The 21,093-nt window shown below is 40.1% G+C and overlaps 2 protein-coding genes across 2 annotated transcripts; one reads left to right on the plus strand and one right to left on the minus strand.

Moving 5' to 3' along the window:
* The first annotated feature begins 1,989 nt into the window (after positions 1-1,989).
* mest (mesoderm specific transcript) lies at positions 1,990-10,245 on the plus strand. The gene is made up of 12 exons (XM_033614986.2): positions 1,990-2,123; positions 2,483-2,673; positions 3,136-3,215; positions 3,300-3,377; positions 3,469-3,605; positions 3,733-3,791; positions 4,073-4,113; positions 4,237-4,307; positions 4,402-4,503; positions 4,592-4,668; positions 7,915-7,978; positions 9,631-10,245. Exons 2-12 carry the CDS (start codon positions 2,520-2,522, stop codon positions 9,746-9,748), a joined length of 981 nt encoding a protein of 326 aa, XP_033470877.2. The 5' UTR covers positions 1,990-2,123; positions 2,483-2,519; the 3' UTR covers positions 9,749-10,245.
* Positions 10,246-10,264: 19 nt separating this feature from the next.
* On the minus strand, positions 10,265-20,643 carry copg2 (COPI coat complex subunit gamma 2). The gene is made up of 24 exons (XM_033614984.2): positions 20,488-20,643; positions 19,839-19,891; positions 19,636-19,716; positions 19,445-19,516; positions 19,229-19,308; positions 18,822-18,897; positions 18,564-18,656; positions 18,334-18,420; positions 18,018-18,175; positions 17,176-17,309; positions 16,994-17,061; positions 16,570-16,758; positions 16,155-16,250; positions 15,770-16,013; positions 15,477-15,552; positions 13,806-13,909; positions 13,528-13,653; positions 13,347-13,415; positions 13,068-13,249; positions 12,803-12,932; positions 12,553-12,650; positions 11,855-11,993; positions 11,469-11,567; positions 10,265-10,649 (listed from the first exon to the last, which is right to left on the minus strand). The coding sequence occupies exons 1-24, from the start codon at positions 20,522-20,524 to the stop codon at positions 10,519-10,521; spliced, it is 2,622 nt and encodes an 873-aa protein (XP_033470875.1). The 5' UTR covers positions 20,525-20,643; the 3' UTR covers positions 10,265-10,518.
* Between the last annotated feature and the right edge of the window lie 450 nt (positions 20,644-21,093).

Here is a 21,093-nt window from a genome sequence, read left to right on the forward strand (position 1 = left end):
ATCCACCAAAGAAAACATACTCATTATATCATATTCCATTTCTGCCAATATATCCAGATAAAGCCTACACACTGGACTATGGAAGCATATTGCATTCACTTGACAAATTAAAAAAAAATCTGTTTTATTGAGTAATTTTTTCTGTTTTTCTGAGAATTTTTTTGATTTTTCTGGGGTTTTTTGTGGTAATTTTTTTTGTTTTTTTGTGATAATTTTTTTCTGTTTTTGGTGGGGTTTTTTTGTTTTTCGTGGTAATTTTGTTTCTGTTTTTCATGGTAATTTTTTTGTTTTTTTTGTGATAATTTTTTTCTGTTTTTGGTGGGTTTTTTTGTTTTTCGTGGTAATTTTGTTTCTGTTTTTCATGGTAATTTTTTTGTTTTTTGTGATAATTTTTTTCTGTTTTCGTGTTTTTTTTGTTTTTCATGGTATTTTGTTTTTGTTTTTCGTGGTAATTTTGTTTCTGTTTTTCATGGTAATTTTTTCTGTTTTTCGTTTTTTTTTTCCTTGTAATTTTGTTTATGTTTTTCGGGGGGGGGGGGGGGGGGGTTCAAGGTAATTTCTTTCATTCCTTTCTTGAGTATGGTGCCTGCGTAAAGTCGACAAACTTATAGATAAAGTTAAGTTATATGACTTAAAGACAAGAGTATCTCCCAGTGTCTCAAACCCAAAACAAAGTAAAACTGGATTAAACTAAACAAGCGGGTCATGTTTGCTTCCATTATATCGAGCTCTCAAGAAAGGAATGAAAGTGTCTGTTGTTCTATTGCTCTCTTAACTCAGAAAAAAATACTCAGAAAAACAGAAAAAAATACCCCGAAAACCAAAAAAAACCCCTACGAAAAACAGAAACAAAATTGCCACGAAAAACAGAAAAAAATTACCCCAAAAAACAAGACAAAAATACCATTAAAAACAGAAAACAAAATTACCATGAAAAACAGAAACAAAATTACCCCGAAAAACAAGACAAAAATACCATTAAAAACAGAAACAAAATTACCCCAAAAAACAAAACAAAAAATACCACAAAAAAACAGAAAACAAAATTACCACGAAAAACAGAAAAATAGAAAAATTACTCTGAAAAACAGAAAACATTACTCAATAAAACAGATTTTTTTTTTTTTATTTGTCAAGTGAATGCAATACGCTTCCGTACTGGACCTTTAAAACAAAAAGTCGCCACTGTTTCATCTGTCAGCAGAAAAGTTCTCAACTGTCCACTGCTCCTGAAAGTGTCAACTTTACACTTCTGTTCTGTGCCCATGTCTGCTACCTAGCAGGAAATGTCTGCTGTTAGGTAATCATTTGTTTGCTTGTGTACCATCTGATGATGAAACTACACGAGTACCGTTTGCATAGTTCCTACTTTTTTGCATGTCTACAAACTGTAAGAGGTGAATGCAAAGTGATTTTGCATGATTAACCAATATTTTATGGTGGGCCACATATAGTGTATTTTAAACAGCAACTCAGGGGCTGTTTAAAATCGATCCATGGGCCACGATTGGCCCCCGAACCTGACTTGGGACTGATTTAAATGGAAAAAAAGAGAGTAAAAAAATCAGTAAAAATTATTTAAAATATTTAAAATTGTAATAATAATATAATGATAATAAGAACGTTTTAAAAGTATTTAGTTAAAATAAAAAAGGAAAAAGGCTGTGAATCACTGGCTACAGTAGGTTGCAGTTGCACATCCACACCAGCAGAGGGCGGCAGACTCTCTGCGCCCCTGCTCGTCGCCCTTTAAACGAAGATTGTGTGTTGTTAAGATGAGTCACTCGGTCTCTGCTTCTTAACGGGTGAAGGGAACTACAACCCAATACGCTGATAGGTTTTCTCAGTTTGTATGGATATATATACAGGAAATGTTAAGACATGTCTTATATCGCTGATTAACGTTTGAGGAACTGAGGAAAATGTGAGTATAATAATAATATGTACGCGATATATTTTGTAGTTTCCTTGTGGGGAACCCGGAAGTAAGAACGGAGTGAGACGTTGTTACATTCCCGCTTCTTTGCTGACAGTGGGTCCTTTCCGCTCTGCAGGAATTTCTCCTGCAGTGATGAACTGAGCACAGGGCGAAGGTCTGCCAACAGACAGGACTCCACATTTCTGTAAGTACCGCAGTCTGCTGCTGTGTCACCTTCATAACACACCTGTCACCTGCCGCAGAGGCAGAGTAACGGAGGGTTAAAGCTGTGTGCGGCCCTCAGGAGCTGAAGTTTCCGCTTGTATCGCTCATTTTAAGCTAACTTACTGTGACATGTATCCTGATATGAGTGACATGATCTCAGTCTGCGGGTTTATTTAACATGCTAATGACAGGTTACCTCACACAGATGTACATTAGTTACTGTGTAGTCAGGTGTTGTTGTCAACAGTGTAGGTGGAGGCGGTGATGACGCCTCCACGCATGATCTCACCTGTGTGCAGCTAAATGGACCTGTGGTTTACTGTACCTGTTGTGTGTCAGGAGGCAGGAATGAGACTCCCCCACCGCTGAGCTCAAGATGAGAGAGTGGTGGATCCATGTGGGTCTGATCTGCATCCCGCTGGTGGCCGTGTACCTGCACATCCCGCCCCCTCAGCTGTCACCTGCCCTGCAGAAGTGGCACAGTGCCGGGGAGGTGTTCAGCTTCAGAGGCAGGGACATCTTCTACAGAGGTAACACATGGGGCTGCAACTCACCTGCATGCACACTGGATACTCTTAGATTATCCCTGTGGCAGTCAGCTGTGACTGACTCAGACACTAATGAATTAAAGCAGGTTTTGAGCCTGGACTTAGAGTCAATGGAGGGGGCAGGTCTGATTAGGAGGGGGATACTGTTCCACAGTTTGGGGGCAGACACAGCAAAGGCACGATCGCCCCTGAAGTCTGGAGCGTGGCACAGCCAGGAGCCACTGGTCAGCTGATCTGAGGGACCTGGTGGTAGAAAAAAGGGTTAGGAGGTCTGCGATGTAGGATGGGGTCAAATTTTAGAGACCTAATTATACACCATCTTTGTTTTTTCTGTCACCACACACCTTCACACGTCATCATTAATTCCAGCAGTCACATTTATACTGTGAGTAAAACATGCAGAATCTTATCATCCATGTATTTCTCTGTTCCTCCTCCAAACAGAATCCTATGGTGCTTTGGGGAGCTCTGACGTCGTCCTCCTGCTCCATGGCTTCCCCACCTCCAGCTTCGACTGGAACAAGGTGCCTACTGCACGCGCTCAGTAGCCAGTCATCACACCAACTATACCAACCAGCCAGAGACTAAATTTGTGTTTGTCCGTACAGATCTGGGAGCCTCTCACTCAGCGCTTCCACCGAGTCATTGCACTGGACTTCCTGGGTTTCGGCTTCAGTGACAAACCTGTGAGTAAAACTTGTTTGTTATATCTCCTGCATGACGCTCTGTTCCGTCACGTACTGTTAACTCACATTCTCATGTGTCTGACCGTCCCAGCGACCCCACAGGTACTCCATCTTTGAGCAGGCTAGTGTGGTGGAGGCTCTGGTGGCTCACCTGGGTCTGAGCAACCAGCGAGTCAATCTGGTGTCTCATGACTACGGAGACACTGTGGCCCTGGAGCTGCTCTACAGGTGTGTGTGTGTGTGTGTGTGTGTGTGTGTGTGTGTGTGCCAGTGTATTCATGCAGATTGTAAGATGATGACTTGTTAACCACCCCTCCTTCTTTTTGTGTTTTTTCTTGTCCTGCTCCCGAACCAGGAGTGACCAGAACCGCTCAGGACACCTCAACTTTAACAGCCTGTGTCTTTCTAATGGAGGTACAGTGCACTCTGTTGTCTCTGCTCATTTACGCTCTTTCTTAAAGGGACAGTTCACCCAAAAATACAGTTTTCCTCTTACCTGTATTGCTGTTTATCAGTCTAGATTGTTTTGGTGTGAGTTGCAGAGTGTTGGAGAGATCACCCGTAGAGATGTCTGCCTTCTCTTGAATATAATGGAACTGTGCCAAAATACTTGAACTGGCACTCTAACTTTACCCAAATGTGATTTCTCTGTCAATGGAAGTCCCGCTCAGTGCTGACTCTTCTATCTCCAACAGGATTATTCCCAGAGACACATCACCCACGGCTGCTGCAGACAGTGAGTCACCTGTTCACTTCATCCCACTCTATAGCTTATGTGTAATTATGTAACGTAAGCAAGAAGACGCTGAATTTGACTGTCCAAAATCTCACTGAGACATTTTTGTTTTGTCTCCTAAAGCTTCTGAAGGACTCCATTTTCCTGGCTCCAGTTCTAACACGGCTCACCAACTATATGATCTTCCAAAAAGGGTAAAAGAATCAGAGTTTTGTGTTGAACTGGGAGACTGGAATGTAATATGAATATACTTTTTTATTGTTGACACTGTTTTGTGTTGACTAGCAGGATTGGAGACGTGTTCGGTCCGTACACGCAGCCCACAGATGCTGAGTTCTGGGACATGTGGACGGGTATACGCTACAATGATGGCAACTTAGTGCTGGACAGGTATGTGTGAGTGTGTCTATGTGTTCATGTTGTATCTTTGCTGCCATTCATCTTTGCTCACTCATTTTGTCTTCTCTGTCTCTCTCAGCATTCTGCAGTACATCAACCAGAGACTGAAACACAGAGAGCGATGGGTGGGCGCGCTCACCTCCACCTTCGTCCCACGTGAGTTCACAGTTGCATCATTTTGATAAATCAGAGGGTGGGAGCTCTTTTGTTTCGACCAAACACTTTAAGGTTTATTTACCCAGCAGTCGGCCAGAGAGCCGCTGATGCTAAGCTGCTTAGCCTGTGAGGAGAAGCCTCATAGTCCATCTGTGATCAGAGCTCAGAGGGGGAGCTGGGGGTAGGGTTGTGTGTGTGCTACTGACACAGACATCATGTGCAGCTAAAGGCGTCAGCCGGGGTTTGTGAGCTGGTTCTTCTGAATCATTCTGTCACTGAGTAAACATGTAAGATCGGACTGGTCCAAATCCAGTTTTTTTCCTCTCATGTGACATGTGGACACAGAAATACAAGTTCTGTCCAATCAGATCTTGGCCACTTACTATGTGGTCCTAAATCCAATACATATCTGATCTGTGAGAACGATGATTTCAAATTTCATGTGTGTTTTTCCCACACACCTATGGTTTTTCCTGTCATACTTAAATGCACAGGCACAGATCAATCACCATACAGTGTCAGAGCAGTCTGCTGCTCCAGTCGCCAGTCAATCGAGCTCGACTGCCAGACACTTTTTTTTTTGTTTACAGCTGTATATAACATTTGTACACATTATATTTAAAAATAGCATAAATATAAGAAGAAAAACATTTCAAAATATTTACATAAACAAATAACTAAAAATACATTGATTTTTTATTTATGCAAATATGATAAAATCATAAAAAAGGGATAGAAAATAGTAATAATTATTGTCCCCTCCATGTTATAATCACACAGATAAAGTACAGGTGCAAAATTTGCTTTACTAAGGACAAAGTCATAGTACAGTATGTCAAAAAAGTCATAGTATAGTATGTTGAAAAAAGTAATTAAAAAGTCATAGTATAGCATGTCGTCCAAAATCATGAAAAAAAGTCACAATATAGTATGTTGTCCAAAACCATGAAAAAAAAAGTCATAGTATAGTATGTCGTCCAAAACCATGAAAAAAAAGTCATACTATAGTATGTCGTCCAAAACCATGAAAAAAAGTCACAGTATAGTATGGCGTCCAAAACCATGAAAAAAAAGTCATAGTATAGCATGTCGTCCACATTCATGAAAAAAAGTCATAGTATGTCGTCCAAATTCATGAAAAAAAGTCATAGTATAGTATGTCGTCCAAAACCATGAAAAAAAAGTCATAGTATAGTATGTCGTCCAAAATCATGAAAAAAGTCATAGTATAGTATGTCGTCCAAAGTCATGAAAAAAAAGTCATAGTATAGTATGTCGTCCAAATTCATGAAAAAAAGTCATAGTATAGTATGTCGTCCAAAGTCATGAAAAAAGTCATAGTATAGTATGTCGTCCAAAGTCATGAAAAAGTCATAGTATAGTATGTCGTCCAAAACCATGAAAAAAAAGTCATAGTATAGTATGTCGTCCAAATTCATGAAAAAAAGTCATAGTATAGTATGTCGTCCAAATTCATGAAAAAAAGTCATAGTATAGCATGTCATCCAAAGTCATAAAAAAAGACAGTATAGTATGTCGTCCAAATTCATGAAAAAAAGTCATAGTATAGTATGTCATCCAAAGTCATGAAAAAAAGTCATAGTATAGTATGTCATCCAAATTCATGAAAAAAAGTCATAGTATAGTATGTTGTCCAAAACCATGAAAAAAAGTCGTAGTATAGTACGTCATCCAAAGTCATGAAAAAAGTCATAGTATAGTATGTCGTCCAAAGTCATGAAAAAGTCATAGTATAGTATGTCGTCCAAAACCATGAAAAAAAAGTCATAGTATAGTATGTCGTCCAAATTCATGAAAAAAAGTCATAGTATAGTATGTCGTCCAAATTCATGAAAAAAAGTCATAGTATAGCATGTCATCCAAAGTCATAAAAAAAGACAGTATAGTATGTCGTCCAAATTCATGAAAAAAAGTCATAGTATAGTATGTCATCCAAAGTCATGAAAAAAAGTCATAGTATAGTATGTCATCCAAATTCATGAAAAAAAGTCATAGTATAGTATGTTGTCCAAAACCATGAAAAAAAGTCGTAGTATAGTACGTCATCCAAATTCATGAAAAAAGTCATAGTATAGTATGTCGTCCGAAACCATGAAAAAAAAGTCATAGTATAGTATGTCGTCCGAAACCATGAAAAAAAAGTCATAGTATAGTATGTCGTCCAAAGTCATGAAAAAAGTCATAGTATAGTACGTCATCCAAATTCATGAAAAAAAAGTCATAGTATAGCATGTCGTCCAAAATCATGAAAAAAAGTCGTAGTATAGTACGTCATCCAAATTCATGAAAAAAAGTCATAGTATAGTATGTCGTCCAAAATCATGAAAAAAAGTCATAGTATAGTATGTCGTCCAAATTCATGAAAAAAAGTCATAGTATAGTATGTCATCCAAATTCATGAAAAAAAGTCATAGTATAGTATGTCGTCCAAATTCATGAAAAAAAGGCATAGTATAGTATGTTGTCCAAATTCATGAAAAAAAGGCATAGTATAGTATGTCGTCCAAATTCATGAAAAAAAGTCATAGTATAGTATGTCGTCCAAAGTCATGAAAAAAGTCATAGTATAGTATGTTGTCCAAAGTCATGAAAAAAAGTCATAGTATAGTATGTCGTCCAAATTCATGAAAAAAGTCATAGTATAGTATGTCGTCCAAAACCATGAAAAAAAGTCATAGTATAGTATGTCGTCCAAAACCATGAAAAAAAAAGTCATAGTATAGTATGTCGTCCAAATTCATGAAAAAAAGTCATAGTATAGTATGTCATCCAAAGTCATGAAAAAAGTCATAGTATAGTATGTCGTCCAAATTCATGAAAAAAAGTCATAGTATAGTATGTCGTCCAAAGTCATGAAAAAAGTCATAGTATAGTATGTCGTCCGAAACCATGAAAAAAAGTCATAGTGTAGTATGTCGTCCAAAGTCATGAAAAAAAAGTCATAGTATAGTATGTCGTCCAAAGTCATGAAAGAAGTCATAGTATAGTATGTCGTCCGAAGTCATGAAAAAAAAGTCATAGTATAGTATGTCGTCCAAAACCATGAAAAAAGTCATAGTATAGTATGTCGTCCGAAGTCATGAAAAAAAAGTCATAGTATAGTATGTCGTCCAAAACCATGAAAGAAGTCATAGTATAGTATGTCTTCCAAAACCATGAAAGAAGTCATAGTATAGTATGTCGTCCCTCCCCTGTGACCCTCTCTCATGCCTCTTTGTCTTTCAGTGCACATGATCTATGGACCCATGGACCCAGTCAACCCTCATCCCCAGTTCATCCGCCTTTACCAGTGAGTGCCCCCGCCCTCTGACTCTTAAACTCTCGTTCAGGTTATCTGTAGTACGCTCATCTCCTCACAGATCTCAGTTCAGCTCACCTGTTGAATGTGAATGAGGACACATTGTGGAGCCAAGTGTAGCTTGACAGACAGTCTGAGCTCTTCTTATTATCTGCAGCTCTCTGTGGTTTGAGTTGAACGACATGCAGTCTTTACTCAGCTTGTTCGGCTTTGAAATTCAGACTTAATTGGAAAAATGTCTCACTTTGTAGAATTTAGTTCGTCCTTTTATTTATGTTGCTGTTACTAAAATGTCTTTCTAAATAGTATTTAGTTTTATTTTGGTAATTATTTCAGGATTTTTGTTTATTTAGTTAATTTCTTAATTGTTTACTTAAAAAAAAAAATTAGGCCCATCAGACCTCCTCACTGTTAAACAGATGTTCCAATATAGCATTAGTATGAAGGAGGTGGTGGTGTAGGGGTAAAGGAAGGGGCTAGACTCCCAAAGGTGCAAGGTTCAAAGCCTGTTAGAGACTGATGTGGTATTTTGGGGAAAAAAGGGCAATTTTTGCTTAAAAATGGAAGAAAAAAAACAAACAAATGTCCTTACTTTGTTCCTGTCTTACCCTCAGGCTGCATCTGTGTTTCCTTCCACTGTCTCTTTACCCATGTCCTTCCTCTGAGACTCAGTTCACTATTTCCATCATCTTTTGGAATTTTCCTCACTTATTGGGGATCTTGTTCATTTCTAAGTCTTTCCTCTGAGACTCAGTCTTGTACCATCAACCTTGTGTATGAAAGGCATGTGTTTCTCTGTTTCACCATCTTTCGCTCCTGGTACTTTTCAGGTTTGTTTCTTAAATGCTTCTGGAAGCATGTGTGCAGGCAAACTGAAAGAAAAGTTTGAGCTGGGATTGAACCAGGTATCTTAAGATCCATATGCCAGCGACATGTCCACTTGGCTATAGGGGAGATACTTTCAGAGATATGGTTTGTTCAATATTACCACTTGACCATGGTGGAGACAGAGATATAGATTCAGTTTGTCCTCATGATTGCAGGAGGAGTCCAAGAGGACAAACTGAAAAAGTAGTTTTTGATTGGTTTCAAACCACTAACCTTTGGCATGACAGGCCAGTGACATTTCCACTGAGCTATGGTGGAGACCTTGGAAAAGATCCACTTTGATGTGATCAATGCAGCAGGACGCATCTGAACTGAAAAACTAGTTTCCAGCTGGATTCGAACCAAAATCTTTGGTACTATGCACTAGTAAAATTACCTCTAAGCCATGATAGAAACACTGTATAGAGACCAAATTATCTTGGTTACATAGACTCATGTAGTCAGAAATATTAAATATTTGGTTTAAATTTGATGTTGTCTACATGCATGAATGAAACTAATGCTGCAGTACATAAATTTGTGTCAAGAACTGGTGGAAAAATGGTGGTATCTGTATTTTTAATATATATATTTCAAGACGTGGTAGTAGAGACGAAGAAATTTAAAGGTTCACCTGCAACAAAGTTCCCAACCTGGAATTGAATCCTTGATCCTGTGGTTTATACTCAATATGTTAAACCATTAGGCTATTCATTTTGTGTGCCAGTGGCTCAAAATACCCCTATTTATCTCCAACATGTCTCTCATTCCTTCAGGCAGCTGGTCCAGAGGTCAACAGTCACCATCTTGGACGAACACATCAGTCACTACCCTCAGCTTGAAGATCCCACCGGCTTCCTCAATGCATATTTCAACTTTATCCACTCCTTCTGATAGGATGCCAAATGCCATGTGTTCATGAAGTAATTCAGACCCTCAACGAGCTGCTCTGTAGTTTTGCAACTCTTATTCAAAGTAATAAATGGTCACATGCGGTGCAAAGACCTTTCAGGAGCCAAGCTGCATCAGTGTGAGATGTTAATCACAGGTGATGGGCTCATTTACCAGCATCAATCCCTAAAATGTCAAGTACTAACAGCAGACATCAAATGTGAGTTAGAAACATGATTAATTGTGTTTAATGCAACTTGATCTGAAGGTGACAGTGTTAATTTATGGAGCCTCTGTCAGCATGAGAGTTTCGTTTGGGTGTGTGATTATTGAACTTTTCTGTGGGATGCTGTTTTGGTTCCCTCCATTTCTGTTCTCAGAGTTCTGCGATCAGCTGCACTGAATGAATTTTGATATGATTTTCTACATTTCTCTTGATGTCAATGAAAAACCTTAATGTCAGCTTTTCTTCAAATAAAACTAGTTTTGTAAAAAAAAAAGTGTCTGAATGAAACAATGTACTTTGACAGAATTTATTGAAGAATTAACAGAATATTGCTGCTGCAAAGAAAACATAAGGACCAGTGGACAGTAAAAAGAACAAGTGAAGAAGTAACAAACATTTACGCTATCTTCAGGTTGATGATGTCAGCACGATAAACACGATATCATTATACATTAATTTTTAGAGCGATGGAAAAGAAGTCATGTTTGGACAGTTTGTCGTGCAGAGGTCTGTATTTGCGTTGGCACGAAGCTGTGCCGCCAGGGCTTTAGCCCACGGAGGCCAGGATGACGTCGACGACCGTCTCTTCACCGCTGCGAACCGTCACCTGCATGGTGACGCCGTCAGCCAGTGCCAGGCGAGCACGAACCAGCACGTCATGACCTCCACGAAACACACCTGAGAGGGAAGAGGAAGTATGGAGGATCAAAACATTTGTATACGGAAATATATTAATAAATACAGAAATAAATACAATACAAAACTGCTGACATAAATATGTAAATGAGTGGATAAATAAAAAAATAAATGCTGAGATTAGGACCTCCAACCTTATTATCATACAGATGCAGAAATACAGAAATAAATAAATGTAGTTGTACAAAAATGTAGAAACAAATTTAAGATATTTATGGAACGTGTGTCCTGTCAAAATAGCACATTCTAATTATTTATTTATGTATTAACTTTCAGATTTATTTCAACATTTATTCTTTTGTTTATTAATTCGCATTTCTTTATGCCTGTAGTTATTCATACAGTCATAGTCATAGTATATAGTATGTCATAAAAAAGACATAGAATAGTATGTCGTAAAAAAGACATAGAATAAAAGACATAGAATAATATGTCGTAAAAAAAGACAGTATAGCATGTCGCAAAAAAGTCATAGAATAGTATCTCGTAAAAAAAGAATAGTATGTCGTAAAAAAGACGTAGAATAGTATGTCGTAAAAAAGACAGAATAGTATGTCATAAAAAGACATAGTATGTCGTAAAAAAAAAAGTCATAGCATAGTGTGTCTGTTAATCTAAATTAAATCTGCTGTTTGTATTTATGGCATCTGGTGTCCAAAAGTATCTCATTGTCACACTACAGATAACTTTATCTTGCCTACAGGCTACATCTAAAGTGATTATATTTTTAAGAGAACATTTTGTACGAGAAAAAAAGAGACCCTAACAGTGATCAAAACCATCCTGACATCCAACACCCACCAGCGAGGAAGAGGACATGTGAATTCTTGTTTTCGGGAACTTTGTCAGAGCGCTCACATGGCTGCATTCCCAGGAAGCTGATGATGTTACCCACCGCCTCTGTACAAGAAAACACACAGATGAGTCACACAACATACTGGGTGTCACTTACTGCAAAAGCTTCAAGGACAGTCCTGGAGATGTTTCCATACTACTTGGTACTGAATTATTTTAATCATTACTTTAAAAAGGTATTAAGTACCACTACCCAGCCCTTTTAATGAATGCTGAAAATTCTGTTCAGCTCACAAAAAAATTGCATCTACTTGAAGATCTAAACTTCTGTACCCAAACCTCTGAATTTTGAATAAGTGCATTAATGATTTCAGCCTTAATTTTATACTTACCGTCGAGAGTCCGCACAGACGCCAGGGCAAAAGTCTCCTCCTTCTCGAATTCATCTCCCACTTCCTCCCACGCTGCGCCAAAGTTCGGTTTCAAAACCTTCTGGATGTGATCTGCAACCGTCACCTCCAGATCCTCCAGCTACAGAGGAGCAGTGCACATGAGGACAAGAGACACAAGAAAAATAGAAGGATGAGGAGTTGGTGATAGAGGAAAAGATCAGCCAGATTATATGGAGACAAGAGGGTGGATCTGACCGAGAAACGAGGACACTGCCGTGGTAGCAACTTGTCAGTGACATGGTGGTCACACCCTAAAGCATTCCCTGCTTTATTGTCTATTTTACTCTAAATGGGACTGCAATTTACAAAATGATCATTGTGCTGTATTAAAGAAGACTTGAAACTAGCAATTGAGACCATGACCTCATTAGGAAAATGTTTACTGAGATAACAAATCAAGTGAGAGGTAGGGTCATTTTCTAATAAACTTTTATACAATCAGATGTCATTTTGCAACCAGTAGAGTCGCCCCCTGCTGTCCTTTAGAGAGACTGCAGGTTTAAGGCACTTCAACACTGGCTTCACTTTTGAGACCTGGAAGCTACATCCACTTTTTTATACAGTCTGTGACGAAAATACATCAAAAAAAGTTCATTCTCTTTGTTTTAATATTTTGTGAATGTGCTGTGCTTACATACCACATATTCATCATCATAACCGTCATCGTCAGGCTCTCCGGTGTTGGGGTCGCAGTCTCTGACCAGGTACTTCATAGTACAACTGAACGTACAAGACACTGTGGACACATGGGACACATCGTAAATCTTATACACAGTCAATGTTGGACGTTGTACATGGAGTTGTGTTTGCACTTTTGGCTGCTGAATGACTACGAATAACCTGTTTTGATCATATTGTTTTTTTAGAGAAATGTCCCGGTGTTCATACCAGCAGTGGGGTCGTCATCGGGCAGGCGGACCAGAGTGTAGCAGGAACCAGGCTGACTGTAGGGGAGGCTGGGGGCCGGAACGTAGTGTATCACCTCGTACGATTCTGATGGCTCCATCTGCACTAAGACCTGACATACAGAGCAACACATTCATATTAACAACTGTTCCCTACTACCGCCATGTCTGAAAACCTGAACCTCAATAGTCTAAATAAAGAACAAGAGAAAACATATGACTAAAATGATCATGAACCAAGCTGGTACCTTCTGCAGGAGCTGGTCGTTCAGAGTGTTTGTGCAGTCAAACTGGAACACCATGTGCCTGGCGAAAGTGTGTTTGACGCAGCGCACCACATATTCTGTCTCAGCCTCCGTCAGCTGCACCGGCTCGGAGGACTTGAAGAGTGGGCCAAGACCCTGGAACTCTGGGATGGCCGCCAGTTGTTCTGTGAAGCAGACGAAAAGCAGAGACAGATTAAAAAAAAGACAGGAAACAGACACACTGTGATGTTCTGTAATCCAGTGACCGACATGTAATCTTACCCTGATAAATGTCCTGGCGTGACGGGGCCAACTTCTCTGGCAGTTTGCTGGTGGCCACAGGGGCGATTTCTGTGAGGAAGAAATGACGGAACATTAACAGACGCTCTGACACTATCCGATTCCGACTGTGATCGTTTCTCAGCTGAGTACAAAAGGTTAGTAAATAGCTGTGTGTTTATACCAGTCTTCTGTTCTGTGATAGGAGTGGTGGCCAGGGGGACGCTCTTCATGTCGAACGGTTTCTCCGAAGGCTCCAGAGTGTACTGGTGGAGAGACTTCTCCAGACCCGGGATGGAGACAGACAGACCTGAGAGCAACACAGAGAAGAGAAGACGTTAACATTTTTGTTTGCTAAGAGTGAGGCGCACTTGAATATATTTCGACCAGCAGCCACCATGAGCTACATTCACTCATCAAAATCCCTAACAGTGTATCCTGAGTGTGTTTGTGTGTCCTTACCGTTAAAGATGTAGGCAGCATTCAGAGCCTTCTGCTTCTGCTGCAGCACGTTCATGTAGAAAGTAGCTCTGTCTCGCACTTCATCATCACTGTCCATCATGCACCTGTGAGAGCAGACACCAGAGTTAAAACAAAACTGTCACAAACAAAACTGTATAGTACAGGCAGGTGTGGGCGACTATCTTCCATGGGGAACCACGAGAAGTTTATCAGGTGACTGCGGGTCAGAAAGAAATGTGATTAGAGTGCGTATTAGCAATTCTTCAGATTTACTCGTCCTCTCACTGGGTAGTCTGAGTGGGCTGAAGTTCGCTGCAGAGATCAGCCTCTCACTGGGCGGAACGAGCCACCCGCTGAAGTCCCGCCCTACCACCTCCGGCTGTGTAGCAGTTTTCAACCGTTTTCAACACGTCCTTTACTAACTTTTGTGGTATTTGGTCTCGCGGGGATGTAGCCATTTTTCTGCCATGGTTCGCGTCCTGTAGCGATATTTTTGTGGGCGTGTTACACCAAAACCTGTTTCCCCCCCGGCAATATTTTTGCAAGCGCACCATTGCTGTGGCACCGCCCAGAACGACTGTGATTGGTTGAAAGAAATACAAGCAGCCGGGGCGTTTTTTTCTCCAATCTTAAAGTGAGAGTCGGCCCAGCCAGACCTTTCTTTTCTTGAGAGGTCTGGTGAGCGAGACTACTCACTGGGTGACATGTTATTAAAGTTTTGACACAAAGTGACAGTTCAAACCGTAATCTTTATACAAAGCGATTTGCTTCTTGCAGTTTGAACAAACAGCTTTACCGGAGACTTGAGATCAAAAATACTTTGGAGTCCATGTCTTTATAAATATAATACATTCAATGTCAAACTTTTGATTTCTAACATAAATCTTTCCCATTCTCTGTTGTACAATATTGTTGCTACACACAAAAGATCTCTCACGGTTGATGTACTGATGGAGTCGACTGCGCTGGCTGTGATGTTTAGCATTATACTTTTTAACCACAAGATGTCAGTGTTGGACTGTGACCACCAGTAGAAACAAAAATCTTAAAACTCCTAATACTGTTATAGAAGTGTAATGTATATGGCACCCCGGCAATGCATGTAGATGTCTTTGAGCTAATAAATTGCTAATACAGTTATGCAATTCTACTGTTGGTCGCCATTTTGGATTGCCATGTGATGGAATTGTAAGCTAACTATTTTGGTTGTCAGGACGCCTTACTAAATGCTACGCATACAGGATACAGGTTGCAATGATGGTAGCAGCAACAGTAGAAGAACAATGTAAACCACATGGATGTAGAGCATCGACTAAATAAACAGAGTATATTATTAAAGACACAGTTCACTATCATTGCCAGTGAACACAACACTGAACCATTCCAGATGAATGGTTTAACGGTAAGCAAAATTATTATTATTAATTGTTTTTATCAGATTTTAAGCACAATATTTCTCAGTGCCTACAATGGCCTTCTTGACGACATGGAACCTTTCACTCGGCCAGATCTGGCCAGTGGGTCGTATTTTGCCCATGTCAGGTATAAAGTCTATACTACATTAAAGAAGTCTATCACCAATAACTCAATTGATGTTTACTTTGTATTTCTGACAACAAAATGAAATTCTTTTACACAAGAAAAAAATGAATAAATAACGTTAATAAATACCTCTGCATGAGAACCAGGACACTCGGCAGCAGGTCATCATTCTGAGCTCCAAACTTGGCCAAAGCGCTGACTGCAGCTGAGGGTGGAAGAGGACACAAAGGTTTCAGTTTGTCATACAATGCTATAAACAGCTTGAACATTAATCAATAAACTGGATGTCACGTAGGTAGCGCTGACATAGAAATGTAGATGTTATAGGTCAGCCTGTGGAGTCGTTTAAGTTTGAGACGACATAAGTGACATTAATAAAAATTTTCTGTTTGAGATTCACACAATGTCCCGCTCCGTCTCACCTGCGCGAACAGCCTCGCTCTCCAGCACCACTCGGTTGAAGATGAAGCGGATGTACTTGGAGGGCTGGGGGGTGCGTGGGCCCTCTTTGCCCAGCAGGTGCAGGATCTTTGTGGCTAGCACCGTGTGCTCGCAGTCCTCGATGAACTCGCACAGGTGGGCCAAGCCTGTCTCTTTGCTCTCTGGGTTCTCCTCGATGATGCTGATGATGCAGTCTACGATGGCCCGCTTGTACTCGAAACCACCCTGCAGGAAGAGGAGACATGTTGACCGACAGTCTACAACACTTAACAGCAAGTTTTCTGGATATCACTGATAAGGAAGCTCCTATGTAAAGGAACGTCCAAAGTGTGAAGAAGGTCTGTTGTCTGCTTATAATCAACTTACATCATCTCTGAGCATGTTGGACAAGAAGTTCATCATGACGCTGTGCTTCCTGGGATACTTCTGGCACAGAGCGCTGATGGCCTGCACCACCACCACCTGCAGTAAACAAGCATCAGCAACAGATTTAGGTCAACAAAATAACAGAACACAAATGACAGGATTTAAAAGCAGTGAATCTCATATTAGAAATTAATCTTTTGGATGAGCTGAAATCCTGGGTGACAAAAAAAACACACTACACAATGAAACACTCTCACACTACTAAATTACAGATAACAGTTCAGAGGATTTTTTTAAGTCCTATATGTTGATTAAATATGACCTCCCTGCTCATTATAACACCTGAACGTATGGATTTAATTTTGCTGTGTTACAAAATAAAGAATAAAAACTAAACAATCACAAAGTTTCTGACCTTGAACTCGTCTGAGATCTCGGAGACGAACGAGGAGATCTGTTTCATGAGTCGGTCCACGCTGCTCTCACTGCCGGTCTTGAGCAGAGTGGTGATAGCCAGTGTGGCGATGCTGCGGTTCGAGTCAGTGATCAGGTTCTCCAGGTCCAAGTTGCAGGCAGTCACAGCTGATGGATGCTTCATGGCCACCTGGTGGACACAAAGGAAATGACAGTGCAGTTCTTAGTGTTACACTCTGTTTTAATCCAACATTTAAGTATAAACAGTGTGTTGTCAAGACAGATAAATAGTTTATGTTGCATTTATACATACACAATTTCTGAAGAGCTCAGCAATATGACAAACGTTTGGCTAATCAAAGTGATCTATGCTTAAACACAATTAAACAAGCCATGATGAGGAGGAACAGGGAGAGAAGTTGTACCTTGTTGAGGGTCCTAACTGCAGCGTATCTCAGTGCTGCTTTGGGAGAGCTGCAGAAGAGTTGCAGCACTGCAGGAAGACAAATACACTTACAATGAGACTCAACAACACATTTTTTTTTTCAGTTGACAAAACAGATACAAATTAAAACTGACATGAATGAGGTGTGAGTAAATGACTGACCAGACACAGCAGGGGCCAGCTCCCGGGCGGTACAGTTGGGCATGTGGACAATGGCAGAAGCAGCCTCATACACCACCATCTCGTTCTTGTTCCTCAGGCAGCTCTCGATGAAGTCGAACAGGGGGCTGTCGTGACTGAAAACATAGACAGAACACACCACTGTAAACAACCTGACAAAACATCGATTCTGCACTTTGAGCCATGTATTAGGGCTGGGAGATTAATCAGATTTTATTTTCAATCACAGTTGTGGCTTCCAGCGATTATGAAACGAGATACTTCGGATAAAGATTATTGTGCCACATTCCATTTCACACTGATGTTGTCATTTTGTCCAACTTGGCAGCTTTCTCGCTAGATTTAGCAACTTTTCAGACCCTTGTTTCTAAAAAGCGACTAGTGACATACCTAGCAATTTATTCAGACCATCAGGGAGAAAGCAAGAAATATATTCAAATATATTATATTAGCTCTTCTGCCAACAACAGGTGGCCTATAGAAGCAGGATGGGGGTTTTGGGTACAACTTCACCTACGTCCAAAGTACATGGAGAAGGAAAAGAAGTCTTAAGAGGTTAAAACTCAAGCAACATTTGCAGCATACAGAATAACTTAACTGCAAGATCAACGCGTCTGTAACTGCATGATGCATCCTGAGTCAATGAGTAATCGTGTTAAATAACCATGATCTTAATATTGACCTAAATAATCGTGACTGTGATTTTTGCTATAATCAAACAGCCCTACCACATATCTATTCTGACTCAGAGATGCCGCTATGAAAGTACCCAGATGTCCTTGTGTTTCTCTACTAAAGCATCAGATTGCTGCACATCAACTCACCCTCCTTCTGTCTCGTCCAGCAGTTTGCTGGCGATCCTGATGAGCATGCAGTAGGCAAAGGGAGACTTGAGACCAGACTTGGTGAACTTGTTGAGCATCTTGGTGACAGCAAGACGGTCGTTCTTCCTGAGGTGATACAACAGGCCCAGGGCATGGTACTGGAAGATGGGACACACACAAACAGCAGCTTTTAAAACTGAACTCCATCAACAACTTTTAAACAAATCAGTTTAATATAATTTTTCCTATACACACACAATACATGATTCACAATACCATGCATTCCCAAGTCTTTATGTATGTCTGTGCTACCCACCTGGACCATGATGTTGTCACTGGAAGCAGCCTCCTGAGCTTCATTCACCCAGCGCTTCACCACATCATAGCTCATCTTCACCATATGCTAAACACACACAAAAAAAGATAGGACTTTATTACCCACCAGCAGAAGCATGAACTATTGTGAGAATTTAATCTGAAATCAGACCAAATTCATAAAATTCTTTCAGGATTGATATGTAAAATATGTTGGGGGTTTTTTTTTACCAGAGAGGAGACCAGGGCTGAGCTGGACACACTGGGCACCTTGTCAACAATAGCCTGCTTCATGTATCTCTCAATGGCCTGCAGCATGGTGGTCTGTGGAGGAGACAAAGAAAATTCAACAAACAGTGCTTCAGTTTCTTAATTATAAGAATGAAATAATATGAACAGGATGTTTTCTTTCTTGCAGAAGATGACAGGGTGAATAAAGAGATGAGGAGACTGAAGACAAGGAGGAAAATAAAATGAAGTAGCACTCACATCTGTAATCCTGCAGAGGGCTCTGATAGCAGGTCCACGGTATACATCCTCCTTCCCTGTCATGTCTTTGGTCAGGCTGTAAAATATCACACAAGTAATAATTACAGTGACTTTAAAGAAATTGGAACACATTGCACATTTACAAAGAGCTGTTCTCCTCTGTTAAAATTTGAATAGGCAAACAGACCGTGTCTATTTACCGGATTTCATGACAACATTTTAAAAGAAGACAAATATTTGTATATCTACATCTGTCACTTTATGTATCCTGGTGTTACTGGATGATAAGAGTTGTGTTAAAACAACAGATGTAAACAAACTCTGGACAGAGGTTTTCAGAAGTTCTTTCATTCAACCAAGAAAAGTCACTTCCTCCAGCAGTGATCCTCAAAGGTCATGGTACAAACCTGCTAGTGACAATGATGACATCCTCAGAGATGTTGGCCATCTCTTTGATGGTCAGGTAGCACATCCTCCTCAGGGTTTGCTGAGAGAAAAAGAAATATGATAAATTTACTTTATTTATATATGAACACTACAGACTGATGCTGTGTGTCTTGAGTTAAAACTGAATGTAAGCACATGTCTAAGTATCTAACCCATTAACTAATGAATGATCTTACATCATTGGACTGAAAGAGCCTGGTCATCGCAAAGAAGGCCTCCGTAGCCTCTGTGGTCCCAAAGTGCTCTCCCTTTAAAAACAAGAACATGGGGATTAGTGAGACTTAAGATGTTAGGGTGGGCGGACAGACACCAACCTAATATGCAACAATAAAAAGCTACTTTACTTTTCTGTCAAACAACTTTTTACCTGGTTGAGGAGGTAGATAATCTTGGTGAGGATGTGGAGGCATCTTCTTGGGTTGATGGGGGTCTCATTGAAGATGCGAGCCTGTGAACAACAAGGAACTCCTCGTTTAATTTCAGTGGCCAAGTTGTTGTTTCTTTAGCTGATAAATTTGGCTTTACACAAGAGCAGAATATGTTGTAACCAATATGAGGTGCAGACTTTACCTCCTGCAACACGGCACTCTTCTCCAGATGCTGGAAAGGGTTGGACCCACTTCCTAAATGTCAGAACAGTGCAGTCAGACATCTGTGCAGTTAAACCTTGTTGTATTAATTCACTAAACTTCATTCAAAGCTAGCATAAGGGAAGGACGCAGAGTTGTCGCCAGCTTATGCTACACTACATGCAGTAAACAGAAATGGATAGAGAACTTAAAAACAAATAAACACTTGCAGACAGATCGTAAATCGAAGCATCATTGCAGCATGTTTCATCCAGCTATATTGTGAGCTAATGTTCAGAGAGGACACGTCTATTGAGGAGCAAAGCTAACTTCACCCAGCTGACACTGCCGAGCTCGCAATGCTAATGCTAAACTGGGGCTCACTCAGGGCTGCTGTTACTGTAGCATAAAAAAATAGTGGCAACATTTTTTAATGCCACTGCAAATCGGTTTATAGTTAACCTTCAGGACATGCTAAATATAATTAACTTTTCAGCCCATGATTAACGGACAGGTCAATTCACCCTGTACAGTAAGCTAGCCGGCTAACCGTAACAGGCTAACGTTATCTTCAAAACGTCTGTCAGCCCAGACGTAATTTTCATATTTCAAACGCTGTCACTTTTAAAATAATAACTCTGCAGTCTTACCGGACTCCTCGTCCTTCTTGTCAAACTTTTTAATCATTATGTCGGTATAAAGCTGTCGGACGAGAGTACGAGATGCTCTCAGCCTCGGTCATAAGCAAAGCTACTTCCACGTAGCCAAAATGAAAACTCACTTCCGGTTGAAACGTCTACGTCAACGGAAGGTACGTCAGAGCAGCTCTGCGTCATGGCGGGAAGGGGGCGCTGCTACCTCCAGTTTCTATTATGCTAGATTTATTTATACACATTTTCAGTATTAGAATTTCTTATAATTATGAAAACATTACTTAATGCTATTATAAAAAATAAGCGAAAATAGGCCGTTAAATTGAGTGTTTTTTTGGTGCCCAATATCCCAACTTAAATACACTAAAAAAAAAACCCATACAAACCTTGAATTTATTTGGAAATAATTTTTCAGGACTTAGAACTTAGAACTAAAGTTTTACTTTCCCTCTTACTGTCCACTCACTGTGCTTTGTGTGCCCTGTCGCATTTAATTACCGACCAGGTACAGAGCACATAGCAGACAACGCATGGCAGCTTTATTATATAGGCCTAGCTACTGTATCTATTTTTTTTTTTTTGAGATCCAGAAGCAAGCCACTA

Source organism: Epinephelus lanceolatus, chromosome 23 (assembly GCF_041903045.1).
Source record: "Epinephelus lanceolatus isolate andai-2023 chromosome 23, ASM4190304v1, whole genome shotgun sequence".
In the NCBI taxonomy this organism is placed as follows: domain Eukaryota; kingdom Metazoa; phylum Chordata; class Actinopteri; order Perciformes; family Serranidae; genus Epinephelus; species Epinephelus lanceolatus.

Coding starts and splice junctions, on each gene's coding strand:
- mest (XM_033614986.2), top strand. CDS start 2,520: ATGAGAGAGTGGTGGATCCATGTGGGTCTGATCTGCATCCCGCTGGTG. Junction 4,504..4,591: donor GGCAACTTAGTGCTGGACAG/GTATGTGTGAGT, acceptor TGTCTCTCTCAG/CATTCTGCAGTACATCAACC. Junction 7,979..9,630: donor CAGTTCATCCGCCTTTACCA/GTGAGTGCCCCC, acceptor TCATTCCTTCAG/GCAGCTGGTCCAGAGGTCAA.
- copg2 (XM_033614984.2), bottom strand. CDS start 20,524: ATGATTAAAAAGTTTGACAAGAAGGACGAGGAGTCCG. Junction 16,759..16,993: donor CAGTTAGGACCCTCAACAAG/GTACAACTTCTC, acceptor TGTGTCCACCAG/GTGGCCATGAAGCATCCATC. Junction 15,553..15,769: donor GAGCGAGGCTGTTCGCGCAG/GTGAGACGGAGC, acceptor TTCCACCCTCAG/CTGCAGTCAGCGCTTTGGCC.